This window comes from Antennarius striatus, chromosome 14 (assembly GCF_040054535.1).
Source record: "Antennarius striatus isolate MH-2024 chromosome 14, ASM4005453v1, whole genome shotgun sequence".
In the NCBI taxonomy this organism is placed as follows: domain Eukaryota; kingdom Metazoa; phylum Chordata; class Actinopteri; order Lophiiformes; family Antennariidae; genus Antennarius; species Antennarius striatus.
In genome coordinates, this window is record NC_090789.1 from 17230439 (window position 1) to 17251112 (window position 20674).

Here is a 20674-nt window from a genome sequence, read left to right on the forward strand (position 1 = left end):
CCAAACAGACACGGGGAGAACATACAAACTCGGAACAGAATGCACTCAAACCCACAACCTCCTTGTTGTGAGGCTGCACCACCTAGAATCTATCAGACTATGACAAACACAAGAGTCCAGTCAGACAGATTCTTCCACTAAAATTGTAAAAAAAAATTTTAAAAAAAGGACAAAGGACTCAGATACCACAGTCTATATTTTTCCCCAGTAAAAAACAATTGATTTGTTTTGTATCATGTTCCACATACAACACAAAGCATGCAAATAAATGAATGCATCTGCTTAAAAACATGAAGTCTTACAGTCATTGTGCATTTTATCTCTGTTCCAACTGCAGTCGAAAGTTTCTTCTTTATGTCTCAAAAATGCAACTAATAACACAACAAAAATAATACATTATATAACCTGTACTAATTAAAACCCTGACAGTAGAAGGTGCTATTATATTTATTATTATTATGATTATTACTATTATTATTACTACAGTATTTTCCACACTACTGGACTATATGGCACACCTTCAATGAACGGCCAATTCTAAAACTTTTTTTTTTTCCTATATAAGGTGCACTGGATTATAAGGCGCATCTGATTATAAGGCACACCTTCAATTAATAGCCTATTTCAAAATGAGCACATAAGGAGCACTGGATCATAAGGTGCACAGTTGGTTTTTCAGAAAATTAAAGGCTTGTAGGTGCGCCTTATAGTGCAGAAAATACTGCATATAGTTGAATTAGCAAAATAAGGCTTTTGGTGAATTTTTAAATGTAAAGTGCACTGTTTTTGGTCCTCGTGGTTTATCCACAAGTGGTCACTAAACAAAGATGATAACCTTAACAGCTTATTCTGCAAAATATCTATAGATTAAATAAGGCTCCCATCTCACTCACTCACCCATCTCACAAAAAAAAACTTCCCAAAACTGAGAATGTTAATACATTGATTTGATGTAGTTTAACCTGAGTCGTTGCACAGTCATTGTGCAAATATCAACTGTTTGAATGCAAGTACTAAAAGATTTCAATGAATACCTTTTTTTATAAATCAGTTTACAGAGGTAGACCTTTAAGTGACTAGTTTTAAAATGTCTTTTAAAGATGTACAATATCTGGTACTTTGGTTTCTGTTTGGAGTATATTTATGCAGAGATGGAACTGCTACACTCTTTTTCAACTTCTTCTTTCTCCTCCTCTGTGATGGCCCACGTCTGTATTTTTGCGGTAGCAAATAAGATATAGATGAGAGCACCAAAGATGTTGATACCGCCTGACACCCAAAACACCTTCCTCCAGCCCGCCAGGGTGTGCTGCAAACCAGAGCAGAAGAAGTAGTAAAGAAAGAGAACAGGAGTTTCTGCAGTGAAAGGTTCATTTATAAAGGAAGTTGTTTGGTTGTGAGACTCCTCAACTTCACTTGAAGTTTAAACTATCCTTTTTTGTTCATATTTTTAATGTTCTGTCATACACTTGGGGAAAGCAGGGCACAAAACATATACTCCAGAAAAAAAGAAATTTGAACCACAATAGTTTTGTTTCATGTTTCGTACACTTAGTAGTCTTATGCTCTTAGGTACAACACTTCACAGTTTTTCAAGACAAATAAATACATACATTCCAACATAGAAACAAGATGATTCACCTCATTTAAATGAGAAATTTTGAGGGGATTAAAGTGAACAATCTTACATCTTCTGTAAAGTATCCAGTAGCAATAGGTGCCAGGACTCCAGGAATTGTTCCAAATGTGTTGGTGATTCCCAACAGTATTCCGGAATACCTGCAGTGAAAAAAAAAGAAAAGATTTTCCAGTATGTATAGGGGAATTAAGAACTTATTAGCTGAAAAGTAATTCACATGAATTACACAACCCTCTCAGTTTATGAAGCAAGAGGGACAAAACTGTCTTCTGTACTGTCTTCATCATATTCCTTATTACTCCATGTTGCGCTTGTGTAGTGTCTGAGTTACGCTATTATCATCTTCATAACCAATGCTTTGATTGCATAACAAGTGTGAGTACCCCAATATGTAGACTCCTGAGCATGGCAACCTTAAAATGACGTGTGGTGCGGTGCGATGTCGAGCCCTACGATCTTGAGACAGCACAATGCGACCAGCAGAACCACTGGTTTATGTCAGTGGTGCCCTGTTTCTCCTGTCACTCACCACCCACCCAATGAACGTTTTTCTGCTTCATGGACATCTAGTCAGGACTCGTTATGAGGACAGCGGAAGGTGAAGCCATTAATATTTTGATATCATTGATGATGAGACATATGATCAGCCCAGGGTCCATTCCTCATGCCTGTCCCGGGCTTTGAAGGGAATGGGAATGGAACTCTCATTTGTCTAATTTATATTTTATACTCAAAATTCACTCATGAATAATAAATACAGGTCCCCGGTTCGAGTGGGTTGTGATTTAAGTGAATCCGTTGCTGCAAATTGTCCGAAGGTGTGAGTGTTTGCGTGAGTGGTTGTCAGTCTATCTGTGACCCCGCGATGCACTGGCGACACGTTCAGGGTGTACCCTGTCTCTCTACTGTAGCCATTACTTTGTGGACATTGAGGAAGCCACCCTGGGCTTCTGGGAAGTTGGTAATGTCTTATCCAGAATCTATGACTGAATTTTTGACTAGGGACAGAGTAAGGATGGTAAAACCCACCGAGGAGCGATGTCCATTTGGTTGATGAAGACTCCGGTGGCAGCAGTTGCTCCAATAGTTGTGGAGAGTGTGAGGAGGGTTATGGTGTAGATATGGCTGCAGCCAACATAAGCCACACCAAGGAGGAATCCTGCACTAGACAGCAAACCTGCAGAGAGGATGTGGACACCAGTACAGAATCTGAATACTTCTTTCACCACTGGGGAGGGTTAACCACAGAGGATGAGAAATGAAACGGTTCCTCACCTACGGCTGTAAACAGCTTGCGTACCACAGTAAGGCTGAATATCTTCCGTCTGATCATGTAGTCAGCCAGGAAACCCGACACAATCGCCATCAGCCATCCACCAAGGTACGGCAAAGCAGAGAGGAATCCATTCTGACCAGAGAGATGATGCAGTGTATATGTAAACAGTAGTACCTCCAGGTACGAATTTAACCCGTTCTGTGGCGGAGTTCATAAATCAAACGACCTTTCCACATTTGAAATAACTTAAATCAATTTACTGCATTCTAGCCTTGTGAAAAAGCCCCAAACCCCAAATTATGAAAAGTTTTTTCTTTACCAAACAGTAGACATGCAGACGTCACCTGTGTATAATTAATTCTAAATAAGTTACATAAACAATGATAAAATATTTAAAGAAACGGAAACAGTCTCATTTTAAAAATAAAATTATATATATATATATACACACACACAGTATATATATATATACATATATATATATATATATATACCCCCGAGTGACGTCTGAGCCGGTATGACTCCGTCATTGTTGTGTTCACGAAAATAACTGAAGTAGGCTGGTATAGCATTAAGGGTCTTGCCTAAGGACCCTCAGTGTAAAGTGTTCGCCATGACTGGCGTTCGAAACCACACCCTCCTTCATTTGAGTAAGTTAACTGGATAGTGCTTTTATATTCTTCTTTTATTAAGACAATATACTCTCCTCTTAATAAAAGTGTAAAGAAACGTTAATTTGATTTGATTTAAAAATCCAGCTACATGAAGTTAACACACACACACAGATAGACATTAAAGGTAACACAATATTTTACAAAAAGGAAGTTAATTTTTCTTCTTCTGAAATTCTAGCACTGTCCTGCAGTCACACAGGGAAACATTTGCCACATTGTTGGATTTAATTACTGAGCTAAATCATCTTCACAGATAAACACACGATGACGGTAGAAACTGTTCTGTGTCCTTGAAAATACAAGATGAACTAGAGGACAAACATCTGCAGCATTTCTAAAGTGATTAAGTGATAAAGGTTTGATGTGGATGAAGGTCTTGTACACAGTATGATTTTAAGTCTTTTAATCAGTGATCCTCACCGATTTTAGGTCAAAGTGCAAGATGCTGTCCATGTAGGTGGGCAGAGAGGTGAGCAGTGTATAGTAAGACCAGTTGGCACACATCTGGGTGATGATGATGATCCACATCGGGACTGACATCATTATGGACAGCAGGGGCAGAGACCATCCATGACCAGTACCCTGTAACACGTCAGAGGAATGAACGGAAATATTAGAAAACACGACTCATATAATGAGAATAAGGGGGCTTACAGGCCCCTTGTGTGTCTGTTGGAGGGCCTGTACACACACTATATATATATGCATGAGTTTGACTAACATTGTCTGCTGGAGTGGATTAATAATTTCCCTACGGGGATAAAATAAGGTAAATTAAAAAAAAAATAGTGTTCTGGTTTTTAAAACTGTACTGACTTGCTACCATTATAACAATAAACAGATAAACAAACGGTGAACGGGAAGGGAAAGTAGAAAAAGACACAGAACAAATAAGGAACAAGGTTGGAGGGGGAATTCAATCAGAAGTACAGTCCTGAAGGAATGTGACCAGTTGTGTAATGGATGCCTCAGGCTCAGACTGATGATAGGGTCTGAGGCAGGGGCGTCAAAGTCAAATACATGGAGGCCAAAAAAACAATTTTCTACAAGCCGAGGGACTGGACCTCGGATAAGGTTCAATATTTATTAAAACGTATTGAAATGAACATTGCCTATTGAACCAAGAGCTAACACAGTGTATATTATTTAATAATTAAATAAATAAAGTAATTTTTCTTATGGCTCTGTCAGTAACTTCAAGGAAAAACATTTTCAACAGGCAAACAGCTAAAAAGTAAATGTCCTTCAAAAACAAAATCTGTTTCTTAATATCAAGGTAAATGCATAAATGAAATTGCATGCATTTTAAACTGAAAATACATTACAGAGTGAATACTGCTCCTGACCATAGTGGATCAGATTTGGTCCAGGTTTGAGTAGCACAGCAGTGGGCCTGTTTGGACTGATAGTCAACAGAGTAGCCACTGTTTTTCTCCCTGTAAAATCAGTTTACACCGTTGAGAACAGGTGAATAATCACAGAAGTGGCCAAATGTTGTGCTCTTTCCCCCAGTGACACAGACTTCCAAAGACGTTTCTGAGGGTGCAGGAGAATCCCCCCACATTGCACATAAGACCTCTTCCCTCAGGCCTAGGGTTACATATATCATGTCCAGCTGGAGCAGCTCACCATGTGGGTCTGACCCATGATGGGTTTGATTTGAAATGTGTGGGACTCACGTTGTGGCACGATAATGAGAATCGAGCACCTTGGAATTATCCACCAGGTCTCTTTTTGACTGCAAGACTAGAGTATTTAAAGAACTGTGTAGAGAAATTAATAAAAAATGTATAAGAAAGAGAAACATGTAATGTCCTTTGAATAACATCACTAACTCATCACTTAGTGTTGCACATTCACCTGATGCCCAATGGAGTTGATGATGTAATCTCTCTCCTCCTGACTGATTCGACGATGTGTGCGAGGGTCATCGGATACCAGACTAAACCAGAAGACTGACCAGAGACAACCAGCACCACCTGAAGGACGACACACAAGTATTTTACTGTTAGTGCTGAATGAAGATGTTGGATTTCATTCACAGAATGTTTCATGTCATAAGCAAACAACCTGCAGTTCAGTCTTTCTGTGTATTTTATCACTTAAAATGTTAAAAGGTTTAAGGCATTTACATTTGATCAGAGTATTATTGATGTAGTTGATGATCACGTATATCTTGGGGTCACCTTTAATTACAACTGTATGGTCTATGTTGAATTGGGAAAATTTAATGTGAAAAATATAATTGTGTAAAGAATGGTGAATTTCTGGTTAAGACTTTGCAAGGTAGTCATCGCAAATTCTTATATACTATATTTAGACTGGTAAAGAAGTATCACCACTGTAATATTTGAAGCACTAGATGGATAGCAAGCTTATATGCAATTGTAAATGATATAAGCTTTTTGGGATGGTATTCAGAACAATGACATTCAGTGGTTTAAATGTGTAATTAATCAAAGATTGGATAATATACTGTATATATACCCAAGACTTGCAAGCTGAAGTTAACAGGAATATACTCTACTCAAATTATAGAATTTTTAAAAGTAATTTATCTTTTGAACCAAACTTTAAGGTGATCCCTGTCGATCATCAAAATATTCTGGTTTAATTCCATTGTGTTATTCATTCCCTATAGCTAATCAACGGTATTTGCATAGTGACTACATCGATTCATCCTGTCCTCTTTGTCTTCACAGTTGTGGTGACGAATTTCATTAAATCTTGTCCTGCCCTGTTCGTGATCATCTCAGAAAGCCTCTAATTAAACCGTACTTTTGGAAAATTCCAAATTGCCAAGAATTCATGCGGTTATTCTCATCCTCGAATAAAAAAAAACTCTGTCAAACCTTGTTAAATTTATCAAAGTTATTTTTATTTTTAACTCTTGCATTCCTATTGTTATCTGTCATAGTAAATTCTATTTTAAAAATTATCTATTTTTTTCTTGTCATATTGTCCAATAGGTGTCGTATTTCTGCCATATATTCACTTTAGTTTTTTATAACAATCAGCTCAAATTCTTTGCAAGTTCTCTTACACCCCGATAGGGGTCTCTTGTGGGAAATAAAATCATTGTCATTTGCACAAAATTCAGTCACATCAAACGTTCTTTACAAGATATCCTTTAGGACTATGTGGTTTACTGCAAACACCGCTGACCCTCCACTGCGGCACCATTTACCACTGTCTTCTTTCCTGTGATGTACAGGTACTCCTTAACTTATGAACATTCGACTTACGAACATTCATAGATACAAACAAATGTGCCGACTTTTGTCCTGAAGCTCCCCTTTCTGCCACAACCCCATGGGGGCAGCACCGCTGCGTTCCTGCAGCACCGACTGCTCCTCTCCCCTCTTGTTGTTGTTTGTTGTTGTCTCTGTGAGCATCTCAGAGTGTCGGGGTTCCTACTTTGGATACTTTACTGTTTATCATGGATGATAAAACAAAGGCTAGTGAAAATGGTGGTAGTGGTGACCATCTCTCTGATGACGACTCTGACACTGACCAACAATAACTCCTCCCTCCTCATCCTTCACTCTACAGCTAAGCTGCATGCTACAGTATCTTACAGTGGATCATCAACATCGATAGCTGACTCTGGCTGCTGTTGGATGAGCTTAAAAAACTGGTTGGGAGTTCCTTGAAGTGTTTTTTTCTTCTTCTCCTCAATGATTAAGGAGCAAATATTTTAGCGTTAACTAATCTGAATTCAAAACAAACATGCGAATCATGAGTGATGTCTAAGGGTAGATATTGGAACTATACGTACATATTTTAATATGATGAAAAATGTTTTTATTCCTATCTATTGTACAGCAACACGGTATTGTGATAACCTGTGTTAATGCAGACTGTTATTGTGATGTTGCCCTGAGCCATTAGGCTGCGTTAAAGTGTTGGGGTGTGGGAAGTTTGCGAGACTTGGGGAAAAAGGAAAAAGAGTTAGTGGGTTAGTGATGAGCAGGAGTCGCTGTCTGTTCAGAATTCGGAGCCCAATAAAGCTGCTAGCTCCATCGCTACAGCAGATATAGTTAATACTCAGGGTGTAGGAGCCTAAATGCAGTTCTTTGATTTTTGGTTAAAAAGGTTAATGAATAATTTAAAATTAGTTGAAATTCATAGTAATATAAGTTAATTGATTTGGAAGGAAGTAAAAGGCCTATTTACAGGTATTTTCAGTTCATTTGTATGATACTGTAATTAGTTAATCGTATAAAAATGTATTTGGAGGGTTTAAAATGGATAAAAATGTCATTTATATAATATTTGTAATGGATGGGAGCATATATGGAAGTTTGGTGTTTATAAGTTACTGCGCACCTTTAATTACTTTGGTTGAGGCTCCCGTGAGGTCAGTCATTCAGTCAGTTGGGCAGGTGAGAGTGGAGCCACACAGTTTGTCGACCTCTCTCTTTACCTCGCTAACTCTCTACCTCGCCACTTCGTGGTTAATGTTTTGGATATGATGGATGGTTAATGCACAAGTTCGATATTTTTCTGTATCACCTTTTTTCTTGTTTTGCTTAAATAAACTGTTTAAACTTTTACGAGCAGTCCTGTGGATTTTCTCCTTGGCGATGTGAATAACGAGGGGATTATTGAGAGCGTCAAGCCAAGCTCCATGGTGTGGAAACCTACACAGGGTATTATGTGCTTTTAATTTTTTTCTAGTGATAATATGACTCCAAAAATTTGTGGCAGACGGAGGTCAAATGCAGTGAAATAATGTAAACTTGAATTTTATATTTCCACGTTTTTTTATTTAAACAAACGTATAATCGAGAACGACTGAACTCAAAACAACCTGTACCTGTATATAATTTCATTTTGTGTTGTCTTCATATCTTGTTATCATTTCTGGTAAGGGAATATTACTTTCATATTAAAGTACTAATGGAATATTTAAATGATCTCACATGGCGATTGTAGATTGAAAATTAATAAATAATGACTAACAACTCAACTCACGAACAACCGCTTGGAACCAGTTGTGTTTGTAGGTTGAGGACTACTTGTATTTGAGTTTCTTGATTTTATCTGAGTTTCTTTGTGTCTCCTTCTCTCACCACAGATATAGAAGACAGATGGCCAGCCTAAGGTCTGGCAGATGTAGGCAGTGAGCGGCAGAGACAAAAAGGCCCCGAAGTTGGACCCTGATGCTGTCAGGGTCATCAGACCAGAGCGCTCCAGAGGAGGAGCCCACCGAGACCACAAAGCCATCATGGCTGGGAATGTGATACCCTTGGAGATGAAACATGGAGACAGGCAGTCAGACAAGTGATGATGTAATAATAAAGATTACCAACAGGATTCTAGAAAAATGAGGGTTTGGCACATGGAGCAGATCCATAAATGTCTGTCACTGCAATCAACCTATTTCATATACTGTCATTTATGTTTCATAATCAGACAATAAATCACTCATCTATTAGTATATTGATTAAAAACAAAAAAATAATAATATTACAATAACATGTTAACCAGAAGCATTGAAGGCTTGTTGTTGAGGGGTTCAGTGAGAGACAGCTGCCGGCTCCTGATCAACACTCACTCACCTCTCCAAACCCCTCCAAGGCTCGTAGTGCAAACAGCCAGTGTGGCCCCATCTGTGCAGCCAGGGGGGTGAACAGGGTGAGGACGGCAGTGCCCAGAACACCCACACCCAGGAAGATGCTCCCCCCATAGTGACCAGCGAGGTAGCCCCCGGGGATCTGTGTGCACAGGTAGCCAAAGAAGAAGGCTCCCAAGAGCCAGCCCTGAGTCTCAGAATCCCACGGGTACCGAGGGATCTGGAGAGGGAAAAGAAAGAAAGAAGCATTCAAAAATCAGAAAAAGCCGGAACACAACCTCTCTTACTTACATCAGGGTTAATTTTTCACATGATCGCATGAATCACACCATTATTTCACGTGGTTGGGAGACACAGTAAAACTTTATATAAGAGTAATACACAATTTGTTATCAATTAAGCTATTATCTTATATCAGATGGGACTGGGTCACATTCTTGTCTTGTTCTCCTGTCTAATCAAATGTCCTCTCATGTATGCATAAATCTAGTTAAGAAAACGTACTAAAAAGCCTCTTACCCCCTCTGGATACTGAAAGCCATCACTATTGTTGGTGAGGTCTGGTGACAGTGGACAGTCGTAGCTTTTGGAGCTGTTCTTGGCTGGGTTGGGGTCAGTTGAATTTACCATAGCGATCATGGCCACACTGAGGTTGACCCGGAGAGCGTAGACCGCAACAAAACCGAAGAACATCAGGATGGCCAAGCCGAGGCGAACTGAGCAGCACTTGGAAGGGACTGTCAAAAAAGGTTTACGTGTATTCATGTTTGTTTATGGGTTGAAGAAATTTTAAATAAAGAAGCAAAGATATCTGAATTAAAAATCATGAAACATTGAATTATCTAAGATCGACAAAAAACATAAATCAGCCGTTTTTCGTGGTTCACAAAAAATTCTTTTGATGGACAGTGAAAGTAGTACCATTTTTCCAAGCTAATACAAAATGTTAAAATTCTACTTTCAATTCTTCTTTAGTTATTCCTTACATTATAAGATCACAAATGTTCTCTGATAATTTTTTTGATGTATTGCATTTTGAATTTCATGCCATTGCTCCTTTATATTCCCACTTGTGTCACAACAATTGACATGAACGCGCTACGTCTTCTGTTGTACTTTCAAATCTTATCAGTGCCGCTGAAATTTTAAAACTAAGTGCAAATGGAGCAAACGTTTACCAAAAGTCCTTGTTAGCAAGTCCAGGCATTACTAGAGCAAAATCTACTGCCTTTATCAGGTCCACTGAAGAACTACAGTACAGTATTTTCCGCACTATAAGGCGCACCTAAAAGTCTTTAATTTTCTCAAAAACTGACAGTTTTATAATCTAGTGTGCCTTATATATGAAAAAATAAAATAAAATAGGCCATTCATTGAAGATGAGTTCTCAGCTCTCAGCTGTAACTTCAACTCCCACGCTGCTTCCTATCTGGTCAGCAGCCCTCCCCCCCATAGTTAAATGCTGTTTTAGGTGTCAACCACGTTTGCAAATCAATTGCAGCATGCCAGACACCTTTGGCTAGCAGTTACTCTCTCCTCGTGAGTCATAATTATACAGTGATACCTCTACTTATGAGTGTCTCTACTTACGAAATTTTCTACTTACGAAATTTTCTACTTACGAAATTTTCTACTTACGAAATGCCACTACACCTCTGTTTGGAGATATAAAGGTGCTTATGGAGTGTCTCGGCATTCTGCACTCAACCCGTGAGGTAGTCTGATAGTTTTGCGCAAATATAATAACTTTGTCAGTACGTATTCGCTATGGACCCCAAGAACGTGACGGAGAAAAGAGGAAAAGAAAAGACGAAGAAAAAAGTTTTTTTTGTCCACACAAATAAAGCAAGCGGTAATAGAAAAGTGTGAGAAAGGGATGTGTTTGGTTGATCTCGGCAAAGAATGTGGCCAAAAATCTACAATCGCCACGTTATTAAAACAAAAGGAAGTTTAAGGAGTTTAAGGCATGGCGTGGGTGGTTGGAGATGTTCAGAAGGAGGACTGGAATTCACTCTGTTGTTCCGCATGGTGAGATTAGAGCGCATGAACCAAAGAGGGCAAAAAACAATGGGGACAGCTGTTAAAAGGTAAAAGACCATCATTTTTATTCCTTATTCTTTGTTTTTTACGTTATGCACAACTCTCATTTATTGTGTAATAATCTAATCGTAACATGTATTTGTTACATGTTTTGATGCATTTTTATGCTTTATAAAACATTTATGTCGGAAATTTTGTGGGCTTGGAACGGATTAGGGCATTTGCATGGAAAACACGTCTCTACTTACGTAATTTTCTGCTGACGTAATTTCTTCCGGAACCAATTAATTTCGCAAGTAGAGGTACCACTGTATATTTATATATTTATTCATTCATGTTCCTCGCCAAAGACGCTGACGCCAGTGCTGGGTCGGACCGGGATGCGCTGCCTGAGGTCGTCCTCCAGGAGGAACGGTGTGAATTTCCACATGTCCCGGTCCTCTCTCCTGTCATTCTCGCAGTTGTTCTGCTTATAAACGTGTTGATCGACGTACTTTATGTGGTTACGTGTGGACAGAGATTTTTTCAAAAACGCTGTTGTGTGGACGCAAATTTTTTGCTATGTGGTGTGAAAAAAGTTGCTTTTTCAAAAAAATCCAGCACAGTGTGGACATGGCCTTATAATCCAGTGCACCTTATAGTCTAAAAAATGCTGTAATGTATTTGCCAGCGTTGGTCTGTCAGCTTGAGAAGGTCTTATTGGGTTTTGATGATTGTTCCGAAACAGCGTATGGCCAAAGGATTCACGTACTATCGTAGAATAGGAACAATCATAAGACTACTGCATCTAGTCTTATGGCTAATGCTGGAACAAAGATTATATGATATCTCTATAAGATCTGGTAAAGGACAGTAAATAAATAAAGTAAGTAAGTAAAACAAATGGGATTTTTCAAGCCAAATTTATCAAGAGTGTTTTATAATTGACCAGCTTTCACTCAAATGTTGACACCACCAGCTCAGCAGGAATGTTAATCATTCACAAGGACACTCCAACATCTATGGGACAGTAACAGGGAGCAAACTAGGGTTGTGTGTCAGGCCCACCTTGCCTCTGTTGACTGTAGGGCCTAAGAATCAAACCACCAGCCTTCTGATAAATGGACAACGGGGCTGATTTCTGGTGTCAAATTTAATGTATTTTAAACAATTACAGAGCTCGATCCTGAAGGAAACTACCGCTAGTGAATATGTATGGGTTTTGTTTTGATTAATGAGTCATATGAGTCTTATTATAAGGGACAAACCATCATGGGACTGCTTTTAGGTGTAATAACTTAATGAGCTGCCTTGGCAGAGGTTTGTGCTGTCTTTATGATTTATCTTCACTTTAGCAGCATGTGATCTTTTTTAACCATCTGAGAGTTAAAATACAGTACCTTATTACTTCGAGAACAAGTAATTTGTAAGGTGCTGCAAGCCTGTGACAGAACTGTCACCATCATTAATTATTTAGTCTATTAACAAGCAATTCTTTAACGTGAAGCTGCAGGAGAAATGGATGTTTTCCTCAATTTATGCACGTTGTGAGCAAATTATCTGTGAAAATAAATGTTTGTTAACCTCCAACAAAACACACCTGCATTCTCGATGAGAGGTTCGTCGTCCTCAATCTCGTCTTCACGGGCTGAGTTGATGGAGTAGCCATTCGGTAACGGCATGGTACTCAAGAAATCCACAGAAAATCAGGCTGAGAAAATGAGGTCATTGAGTCATGGTGGCTGGGAAACTTGTTCTAGGGAGACACAGGTGGGGATGACACATGACAGACAAGGAAATACAAAAACCAGTCAAGTGACACATCATCAAATTGTGCTTCTTTAAAATCCTGGTAGCCAGAGGGTTTTATGAAAAGCTCAGTGCGGTCACACAAATAACATCTAGCGATTACACAAGAGTTTGGATATATTTTTCCAAACTTTGCACTAAGTGTCTTATAATGTCATTCAGTAAACTGTAACCTGTGAAAATGAAATATCAGGCAAATTGTTGTATTAATTTAAATTCCTCAAAAATCCTTACACTAATCGTTTGAGGAACTGAGACACACCTGTGTTACACACATCAGATTCTGCACCTTTTTTAAAATTTCATGAGGAAGAGTGAGGAAAACAAGAATATCAGTCGACAGCAGTGAGAAGACGTTACACAGACTGCAGGATGTTACACTGACTGCAACCAGCTAACAATTGAAAAAGACCCGCAATATTTGTGATCGATTGTGTTCTATACTAAGCACCATGAAACATAAAGATAACAGCTGCAACATCACCAAAACAAATTAGTTAATCTCTCACACAAATTAGTTAATCTCTCACACTTGCCTTACTCCGCTTTGTTAACTTGCTATTACAGTGACAGGAGTGTTGTTGTTAATCGACCGCTTGCATTCATTGTTCACAATATGCAACTTACCTCGTAAATGCTTTCAAATTAAAGACTGATTATTTGCATCCTGGGCTGCTCAGCTGTAACAATGACCAGACAAGTAACAGAACCATATCTTATTGTTGCTGACGAGACTCAAAGCGTGTTTTCGCCACAGAGCAGTCATATGACCAAACCGGTCTGAGCAAAAAGCGATCTACAAAAGACGGAGGAAGTGAAGCGGTATAAGAATATCACGTGACACATGCGCTCATGATTTTTAGATCAGTCCTGTGGACGCGAAGTGTCGCGTCAGACAAAACACTGGTACATATTGTACCTCACACAGAAACCCTAATTCAGCGACAAAACATCCCGCCCCGTCTTGCCTCTGATTGGTCAATCGTGACATCATTTTACAGTTTAACCAATCAACACCCACTATAGATAATCAAATGCATAGTTGGGCGGGCCATTCCTTCACTGTAGTGGAATTTGAAAATTCCGCGTACACAGAACTGTATAGTGTCACCTTGGTCGAATTGAATTTTTAAAAACAACAAGTAATACACGATTACAAGTACTTGAAAAAAAATACAAAACCTAACTTAGCTCGTATAAAAATACAATATATAAAAATACAATATCCGGTTAAATGCATTTCCGCAAAGCTACAGCAGGTTTGATGTGTTGTTATAGCAACGGGCTGCACCTCCTGTGTGTTGTGGACTGAAGGGAGCATACAACCCAGCTGCCAAAGGTTCTGACTAGCTAATTGTCACCTAAAAATTATACATCTGTCGTCGAGGTCATGGCCCATTACAGAGTGAGTATTTTGAACACAGTGTAGCTGGTGTAGCGATCATTACGTTGTTAATAATATGAATATCTGCCCAAAGAAGCATGGCTAACCGGCTAGCATCATAGCAGGTAGTCGTGGACAGTTCTCCTCAGACGTTAAGCGTTTGGATTTACTTTCGGTTTCTTGCCAGAAAACCCACAATATTCGCCAGCTGATAAAACATGTGCTGCCAATTTAATAAGATAATAATTTAGCCTCTCCTGTTTTTCAGGCCTCCGATTCGAAGCGAGAACAGTTCAGAAGATATCTTGAAAAATCTGGGGTCCTTGACGCGATAACATCCGGTGGGAACACAAAGAAACTCAAACACTTTAGTTGTTATGGACATTTACATCCAGTGCGAATAAACTGTCAATCGTCTTTTTTCATTGATGATTTATCACCGTTTTATTTATTTATTTATTTATTTTGCAGTTCTGGTCACACTGTATGAAGAAACCGACAAACCCGACAATGCACTGGAGTATCCTAACTGTAGGCAGCTTTATTCTAGTTAGAATAAATAATAGTGGTGTGACTATATGTTTTTTTGTTTGCTTTATCTGAAAGGTAAGTTTGATAGAATGCCCTTACAAAAAATAACATCGTCTATTGGTCATGTTGTGACTGTCACATATGGTGTTCAGACTGGAAGGTTAGCAATTTTGAAAATAATCATATTACACATATGGTTAACATGGTGCAGGAATTCTATAGAGTTTCACAACAGAAATACTTGAGCATTAAGTGGTAATTATTCCAGCACTGCTGCTCCAGCAACAGGATCTGGAGGATCTTGAACTGGAGCCACCAGATGATTTCTCCACAGAGCATCACATATTGAAAATTTATTTATTTATAAAAACAGTAAAATAGCACCATTTGTCAAAGAGTTGACAGACACAAAATAAACAACAGTTAGCATGTTTCCACAAATGTAATGACACTACATACAATTTGCTACACAATTCTGCAGCAGTCCCCAGGAATGCCTCATTTAGCTGGAATACAGTCACTGTATTAAGCCTGCATTTCTTCTTTGAAAGAATTTATTTGCATTTTTGTGCATTTTTGCCTGGCAATGAGGAGTCAAATGGGGATGTCAACAAAACAGTTTTTCGGCCTGAAAATTACCGTCTGTAGTTTACAGTGTGTAAGTGTACATTCTTCAGTAGACCTTTAACAATTGATATTTAAATACAACAGTTTTTTACAATATATTAATGTATGAATGTCAAAACTCCAGACTTAAATTAACAATTGCTTTGTCTATTGTTAACGAATTGAATACCTTAGTGCACATATAGGACACTGGATAGTAAACCAGTATGGTCTACAAGGTGCTAGTTACCTAACTAGGGACAGAAAGGAGGAAAATGTTCAGAAGCAGCAAACAACATGAAATATCTTTACATGACCGGTCTAAGAAAGAAGCAAGACATTGTTGTGGTTTTTACTCATATGGCTTTAAGACAATAACAATTTCTGATGGATAAATATTGAGTGCATGCTTTGACCCTAACCATCGGTGCAGTTTCATCAAGATTCAGCTTGGTGCAGCTGTTCCAGATCCAGCAGACATTGAGGCTCTCCATTTGGAGCTGGCTGATCTACAACAGAAGTTCAATCTGCTCATGGAGGAGAACAAAGAGCTGAGAAACAAGGTGAAAGGCTGGCAACATTTGAATAAATGAGCAGATAACCACAAGTGCATGTGTTTGAATGCTACTGATGTGAAGTTTCACTTCTGTCTTCCTATCACTTCCAGCTGATGCAGTACGAAACGTCACCTGATCATGAAGCAGCAGAGTGAGGGGGAGACTCATCATTGCTTTCTGGGGTAAAAAGAGAAAGAAAAAACATGGAACAGTAGCATATTTTGAAGCATATGTAAATGTTTATTACATATTAGTGAATGTACAGTGACATAATCATCACTGTTATTTTTCTTTATATAATAAGCAACTTTTTTGGTTTGTCATAAAATAAAACTTGATTTTATAATATTGACAGTGGTGTTGATGTCCTAAATTTACTGTTTTTCAACCAATTGCTTATGCTGACATATTTAAATACAGTTAAAAGAAATTCCTTCATAAATCTGTAGTCATCTTTAAGTGATTGAATTAAAAATGAAAATCAAGCATTATATCAGAGGTCACTGATGATGTGTTTGATGAGAATTAAATGTATGATAAATGACAACATTTTACTTTTTATTTATTCCACCATTCCAGATATTTTCCATGGTAATGGAGACATCTGAAAGTAGTTATTTTAATTCTGAATTAACTGGCTCGTCTGTTGGGACAAGAGCTGGGTTCATTCAGACTGTGATGCTGATTCATGTTGCATAACAACCCTGTTTGACCTAAAACAACATTATGGATTTGTGGTTCATTTTTCCATCCCACTCTAATCAGTCAGACAGTTGCATGCAACCAAATCAATCTGGATCTCTCACACGTGAAATATGACAGTCCACTTTGTTCTGATCACCTGAGGTGACAGATTTGAGACAATCAGTATGCTTCATGTGTTCTTTATGAATCTTACCTGTACTTGAAAAAAGTTTTTTCTTTATAGTTTTTTGTGCAATTTTGAGGATAGATTGTTGTAAAGTTTGTAACGAATGTTGAAGATGTGGCGACAAAACTGATTTTACTTCGAGCGTCCGGTGCCACAGTCTCATTTATATCTGCAGATCGGTTGGGGCTCGTCTGCTGCTGCCGCTGCTGGCCGCTGACACTCGGCGGTTGGGGGAGGATGTAGACGGGCTGTTGCTTTCATGGCTGTGTCGAGATATGGAGCTGAGCTCCCCCACAGAATCAGGGCTCTGGGATCTGCTCATTCTTTTAATGTCTGATTTGGAGAGCATCCTTGCTCTGGGGCCGATGCAGCTGCTGCGTAGCTTCATGCTGCTGTTCCCATGGTAGGAATCTCCACTGTCTGAGCCATTCCCCTCTACCAGAATGGAGCAGTTCCACGGTGGAGTACTCTTCCGTGACTTCCTCACCAACCCCGACAGCGATGTGGAAGAGGACGTGTCTGCAACAGGGAGGGTGGGGTACTCGGAGCTGGCACACTGCATGTCCTCGTGAAGGGGAGAACATTGCTCCTCCGGATCATCTTGTTTGTCTGCTGGAGGAGATCGTGTCTCGCTGCTTGTGTTGATGGAGTTGCTGTTTTGCTCTGTTGTGCTGGTCATTCCCTCCTTGCTGTCCTTGTGATCATCTGGCTTTGCACCAGGGTCCCCTTGTATGGGAACGAAAGCTGAGGAAGCGTTAAGAAGAGGGTAGGTGGGTCCATTGCCCTGCTTCTCCAACAGTAATGCGTATCCACACGGCGCAGTGGGAATGGTGGTCTTACGACTGACAGATGTGCCCACGCAAACCTGATGCACCACCGAGTTCTTTTTTGACTTGTTGACGTAATAATCGTCAAGATCGTCCTTCAGATGCGGGTAGTAGTCCAGGATGCCTTTCTTAAGCCTCTTGCATCCCAGGTGCATGATCTCAAGAAGGCTGAGAAAAAGGGAGATGCAGGCAATCACTTGCATGAACATCATAAAAACCGTTTTCTCAGTGGGCCTGGACACAAAGCAGTCCACCACATTTGGGCACGGCTCCCTTTCGCACTTGTAAAGAGGGCTCAGGCGGTGTCCGTAGAGGATGTACTGACCCATCATGAAGCTGACCTCCACCACTGAGCGGGTGACAATATGAGCCACATAGGTACATAACAGAGAACCCCTCAGCGGGGCTTTGTTCAGCTTTCCCTGCTCAAGTTGCCTCATCTCCTTTTCGATCCTTTTTCGCATCTCCACCAGCTCCACATCCACCGCCTCCATCTCCCGACGGAGAGCCACCTTCTTGCAGTGGCGCTCCTTCTCCAGAGCTCGCAGCTGATAGATAGCATGACCCATGTACACCAGTGAAGGCGAGGACACGAAGATCACCTGTAACACCCAGTAGCGGATGAGGGAGATGGGGAAGGCTTCGTCGTAGCAGACGTTACGACAGCCGGGCTGCTCCGTGTTGCAGATGAAGTCTGACTGCTCGTCATTCCACACGTCCTCTGCAGCGACACCCAGGACCAACATCCGGAATATGAACAAGATGGTAAGCCAGATCTTGCCAACCATGGTAGAGTGGATATGCACCTCCTCCAAGATCCCTCCAAGGAAGTTCCAGTCTCCCATTTTTTACAGTAGCACTGATATAATGAATAATGGGAATAATGTCAGTTGTGATTTATTTTAAAAAGACCAACCAATACTGATCCATCTGATCTTGTACAGGACAAATAATCTTGAATTGGATCATAACTAATATACCCCGTGTAGAGTTGGGGTACAACTCCAGGGAGTTGTTGACAATAAGATTCGTACAACTAGTCAATGGAACATTTATAGATAGATACCATCTATCCCTCCATACAGTCAAAATTCTGACCCCTAAAAGTCACAAATATCTTTTAAACAGTGAACTTACGTTTCATCCTGGATATGAAATGTGAAAAGGCTTTCAGAAGGCTTCTGATCTTGTGGAGCTCACATGTTTTATCTCCTTTATCCCTTTGACAAGGTCAGATTTTCACACTGAGGGGTTTTCAGCTTCCACTGTCAGTGAAATCTGAACAAAAAAGAAATGATCGCTGTCAGCTCTTGTCCTCAACTAATAGCCAGTGAAAGACAAAACTAATCAATGCGGTTACTATGCTGTGCTGTCATGTTGCTTGCAGCAGTGTGGATGGACAGACTGCCACCTCCCGCAAGTTACCAGGGGTGAAATGTGTTGCACAATATTCAATGATTTAAAGCCCATTTCTGGTTGAACCCAAAGGACCGTGACAATGTTTTCATCTTTAGGGGTAGGGTCAGTTCTGAACATGTGAAATACAAACCATAGTAACAGCCTCTGAAGTGGATCTATATCCTGATTTGATACTTGAAATATTGTTTAAAATGTAAAATATCCCACACTCATGTACTCATGCATTATTGCTTGTGAAGCTGCTGTTGACATGTTACCTTTAGAACCAGCCAATCATGTTATTTGCCAAATTTTCTTGTCTTGTCACCCCTGTCCCAACATGTGAATCCTGTTGCTGTCATTAAAAACACAATAAACTTTCTTGTGGTAAAACAAATACATTGTTGTGCAGTTTTCAAGTTTATGTAAAAGAAATTGATCAGATTTTACGTTGCGTTTCACAGAACCTCTCATCTTTGCCAGCCTGAGTTGCATCATGAGAGACTGAATAGCAGAACAATTTTACCTAAAGAGCTGGTGTATTTTGTTGATATTTTTAGTATTTTAGGGCTTATATTTTTCTGCGCGAACCACTTTTTACACTCGACCAATCCGATGAGGTTTATGTTTGTTTTCATTGATGGTGAGGACCTCTGGGCTGCTTTGCCTTCATTCTGCTGTCTGACCAACCTGAAACCTCTCAGTTGGGTTTAGGTTGGTTGAGTGTGGAGGACAGGACATATGATGCTGCAGTCCTTCACTCCCCTTCTGGATTAAACAACCCTTACCCAGTCCGAAGGTGTTCGAAGTCTTCATCTTGTGGAAAAACTAATAGTGCTGCCAACATCAAACCTTCATGTCTTAAAGTTACTGCCGCAGTCGCTGAACAAAGCTGTTTACTGTATATCAGCATAAAATAACTGACGATATAAAATGCATTTAGAAGAATGCATTTGAAACAGTGAGAATGAAATTTTTAAAAGGCACAAGGTGAGGAACCTCCACCATACGTCACAGCTACCTGCAGACCCTCTTCATGTACCACTCTTAAGCCCCCTGGTGAACAAACTGCCTTCTGCTACAAATCAAATTTTTATTCATCAGTCGAGACTTATGCCATTTTTGGTACCTTAAGTCCTTGAGTGGGTTGGCCTTGTTTCCACTAGGAATTTTTAAATACTATATATATACATACACACACACACACACACACACATATATATATATATATATATATAATTTGTGTGTATCAAGATTGTACACTGATTACATTCTGCACATACTGTGATTCAGCTTCTCTTCACTGACTCCTGGTCAACTTTAGAATTGATTTGAACTGGACCTGGCCCTACTGCATGTGAAAATGACACTTCTTCAAACACACTTTCTTAGTCCAGGCAGAAAACCAAAAGGGAGGTTTTTTCCATGCTTTCTGGACCCCTTGAGAACAGAGTCCAGAAGACTCAGACCCCTTTAAGTCACTCTTATCCAATATTGTGTGAATA

The 20674-nt window shown here is 39.6% G+C and overlaps 3 protein-coding genes across 3 annotated transcripts; 1 reads left to right on the top strand and 2 right to left on the bottom strand.

The window, feature by feature from the left end:
* Nucleotides 1-1141: 1141 nt before the first annotated feature.
* Nucleotides 1142-13769, bottom strand: si:ch1073-513e17.1 (sialin). Its single transcript, XM_068333054.1, has 11 exons — nt 13623-13769; nt 12787-12942; nt 9687-9904; nt 9154-9387; nt 8665-8839; nt 5450-5568; nt 4010-4171; nt 2915-3047; nt 2669-2816; nt 1689-1779; nt 1142-1309 (listed from the first exon to the last, which is right to left on the bottom strand). The coding sequence occupies exons 2-11, from the start codon at nt 12866-12868 to the stop codon at nt 1142-1144; spliced, it is 1530 nt and encodes a 509-aa protein (XP_068189155.1). The 5' UTR covers nt 12869-12942; nt 13623-13769.
* A 457-nt stretch (nt 13770-14226) lies between these two features.
* On the top strand, nt 14227-16427 carry mycbp (MYC binding protein). Its single transcript, XM_068333060.1, has 5 exons — nt 14227-14400; nt 14648-14720; nt 14851-14899; nt 15950-16079; nt 16184-16427. Exons 1-5 carry the CDS (start codon nt 14386-14388, stop codon nt 16226-16228), a joined length of 312 nt encoding a protein of 103 aa, XP_068189161.1. The 5' UTR covers nt 14227-14385; the 3' UTR covers nt 16229-16427.
* Nucleotides 16428-16553: 126 nt separating this feature from the next.
* LOC137607353 (gap junction alpha-9 protein-like) lies at nt 16554-19531 on the bottom strand. The gene has a single exon (XM_068333055.1). It carries the CDS (start codon nt 18614-18616, stop codon nt 17108-17110), a length of 1509 nt encoding a protein of 502 aa, XP_068189156.1. The 5' UTR covers nt 18617-19531; the 3' UTR covers nt 16554-17107.
* Between the last annotated feature and the right edge of the window lie 1143 nt (nt 19532-20674).

Excerpts from the sequence above, each read along its gene's own strand:
- LOC137607353 (XM_068333055.1), bottom strand. The coding sequence starts at position 18,616 with ATGGGAGACTGGAACTTCCTTGGAGGGATCTTGGAGGAGGTGCATATC.
- si:ch1073-513e17.1 (XM_068333054.1), bottom strand. The coding sequence starts at position 12,868 with ATGCCGTTACCGAATGGCTACTCCATCAACTCAGCCCGTGAAGACGAG. Across the intron at positions 8,840-9,153 it reads CCTTGGAGGGGTTTGGAGAG|GGTATCACATTCCCAGCCAT; the intron begins GTGAGTGAGTGT and ends TTCATCTCCAAG. Across the intron at positions 4,172-5,449 it reads TCAACTCCATTGGGCATCAG|GGTACTGGTCATGGATGGTC; the intron begins GTGAATGTGCAA and ends GACGTGTTACAG.
- mycbp (XM_068333060.1), top strand. Across the intron at positions 14,721-14,850 it reads CCTTGACGCGATAACATCCG|TTCTGGTCACACTGTATGAA; the intron begins GTGGGAACACAA and ends TTTATTTTGCAG. Across the intron at positions 16,080-16,183 it reads ACAAAGAGCTGAGAAACAAG|CTGATGCAGTACGAAACGTC; the intron begins GTGAAAGGCTGG and ends TATCACTTCCAG.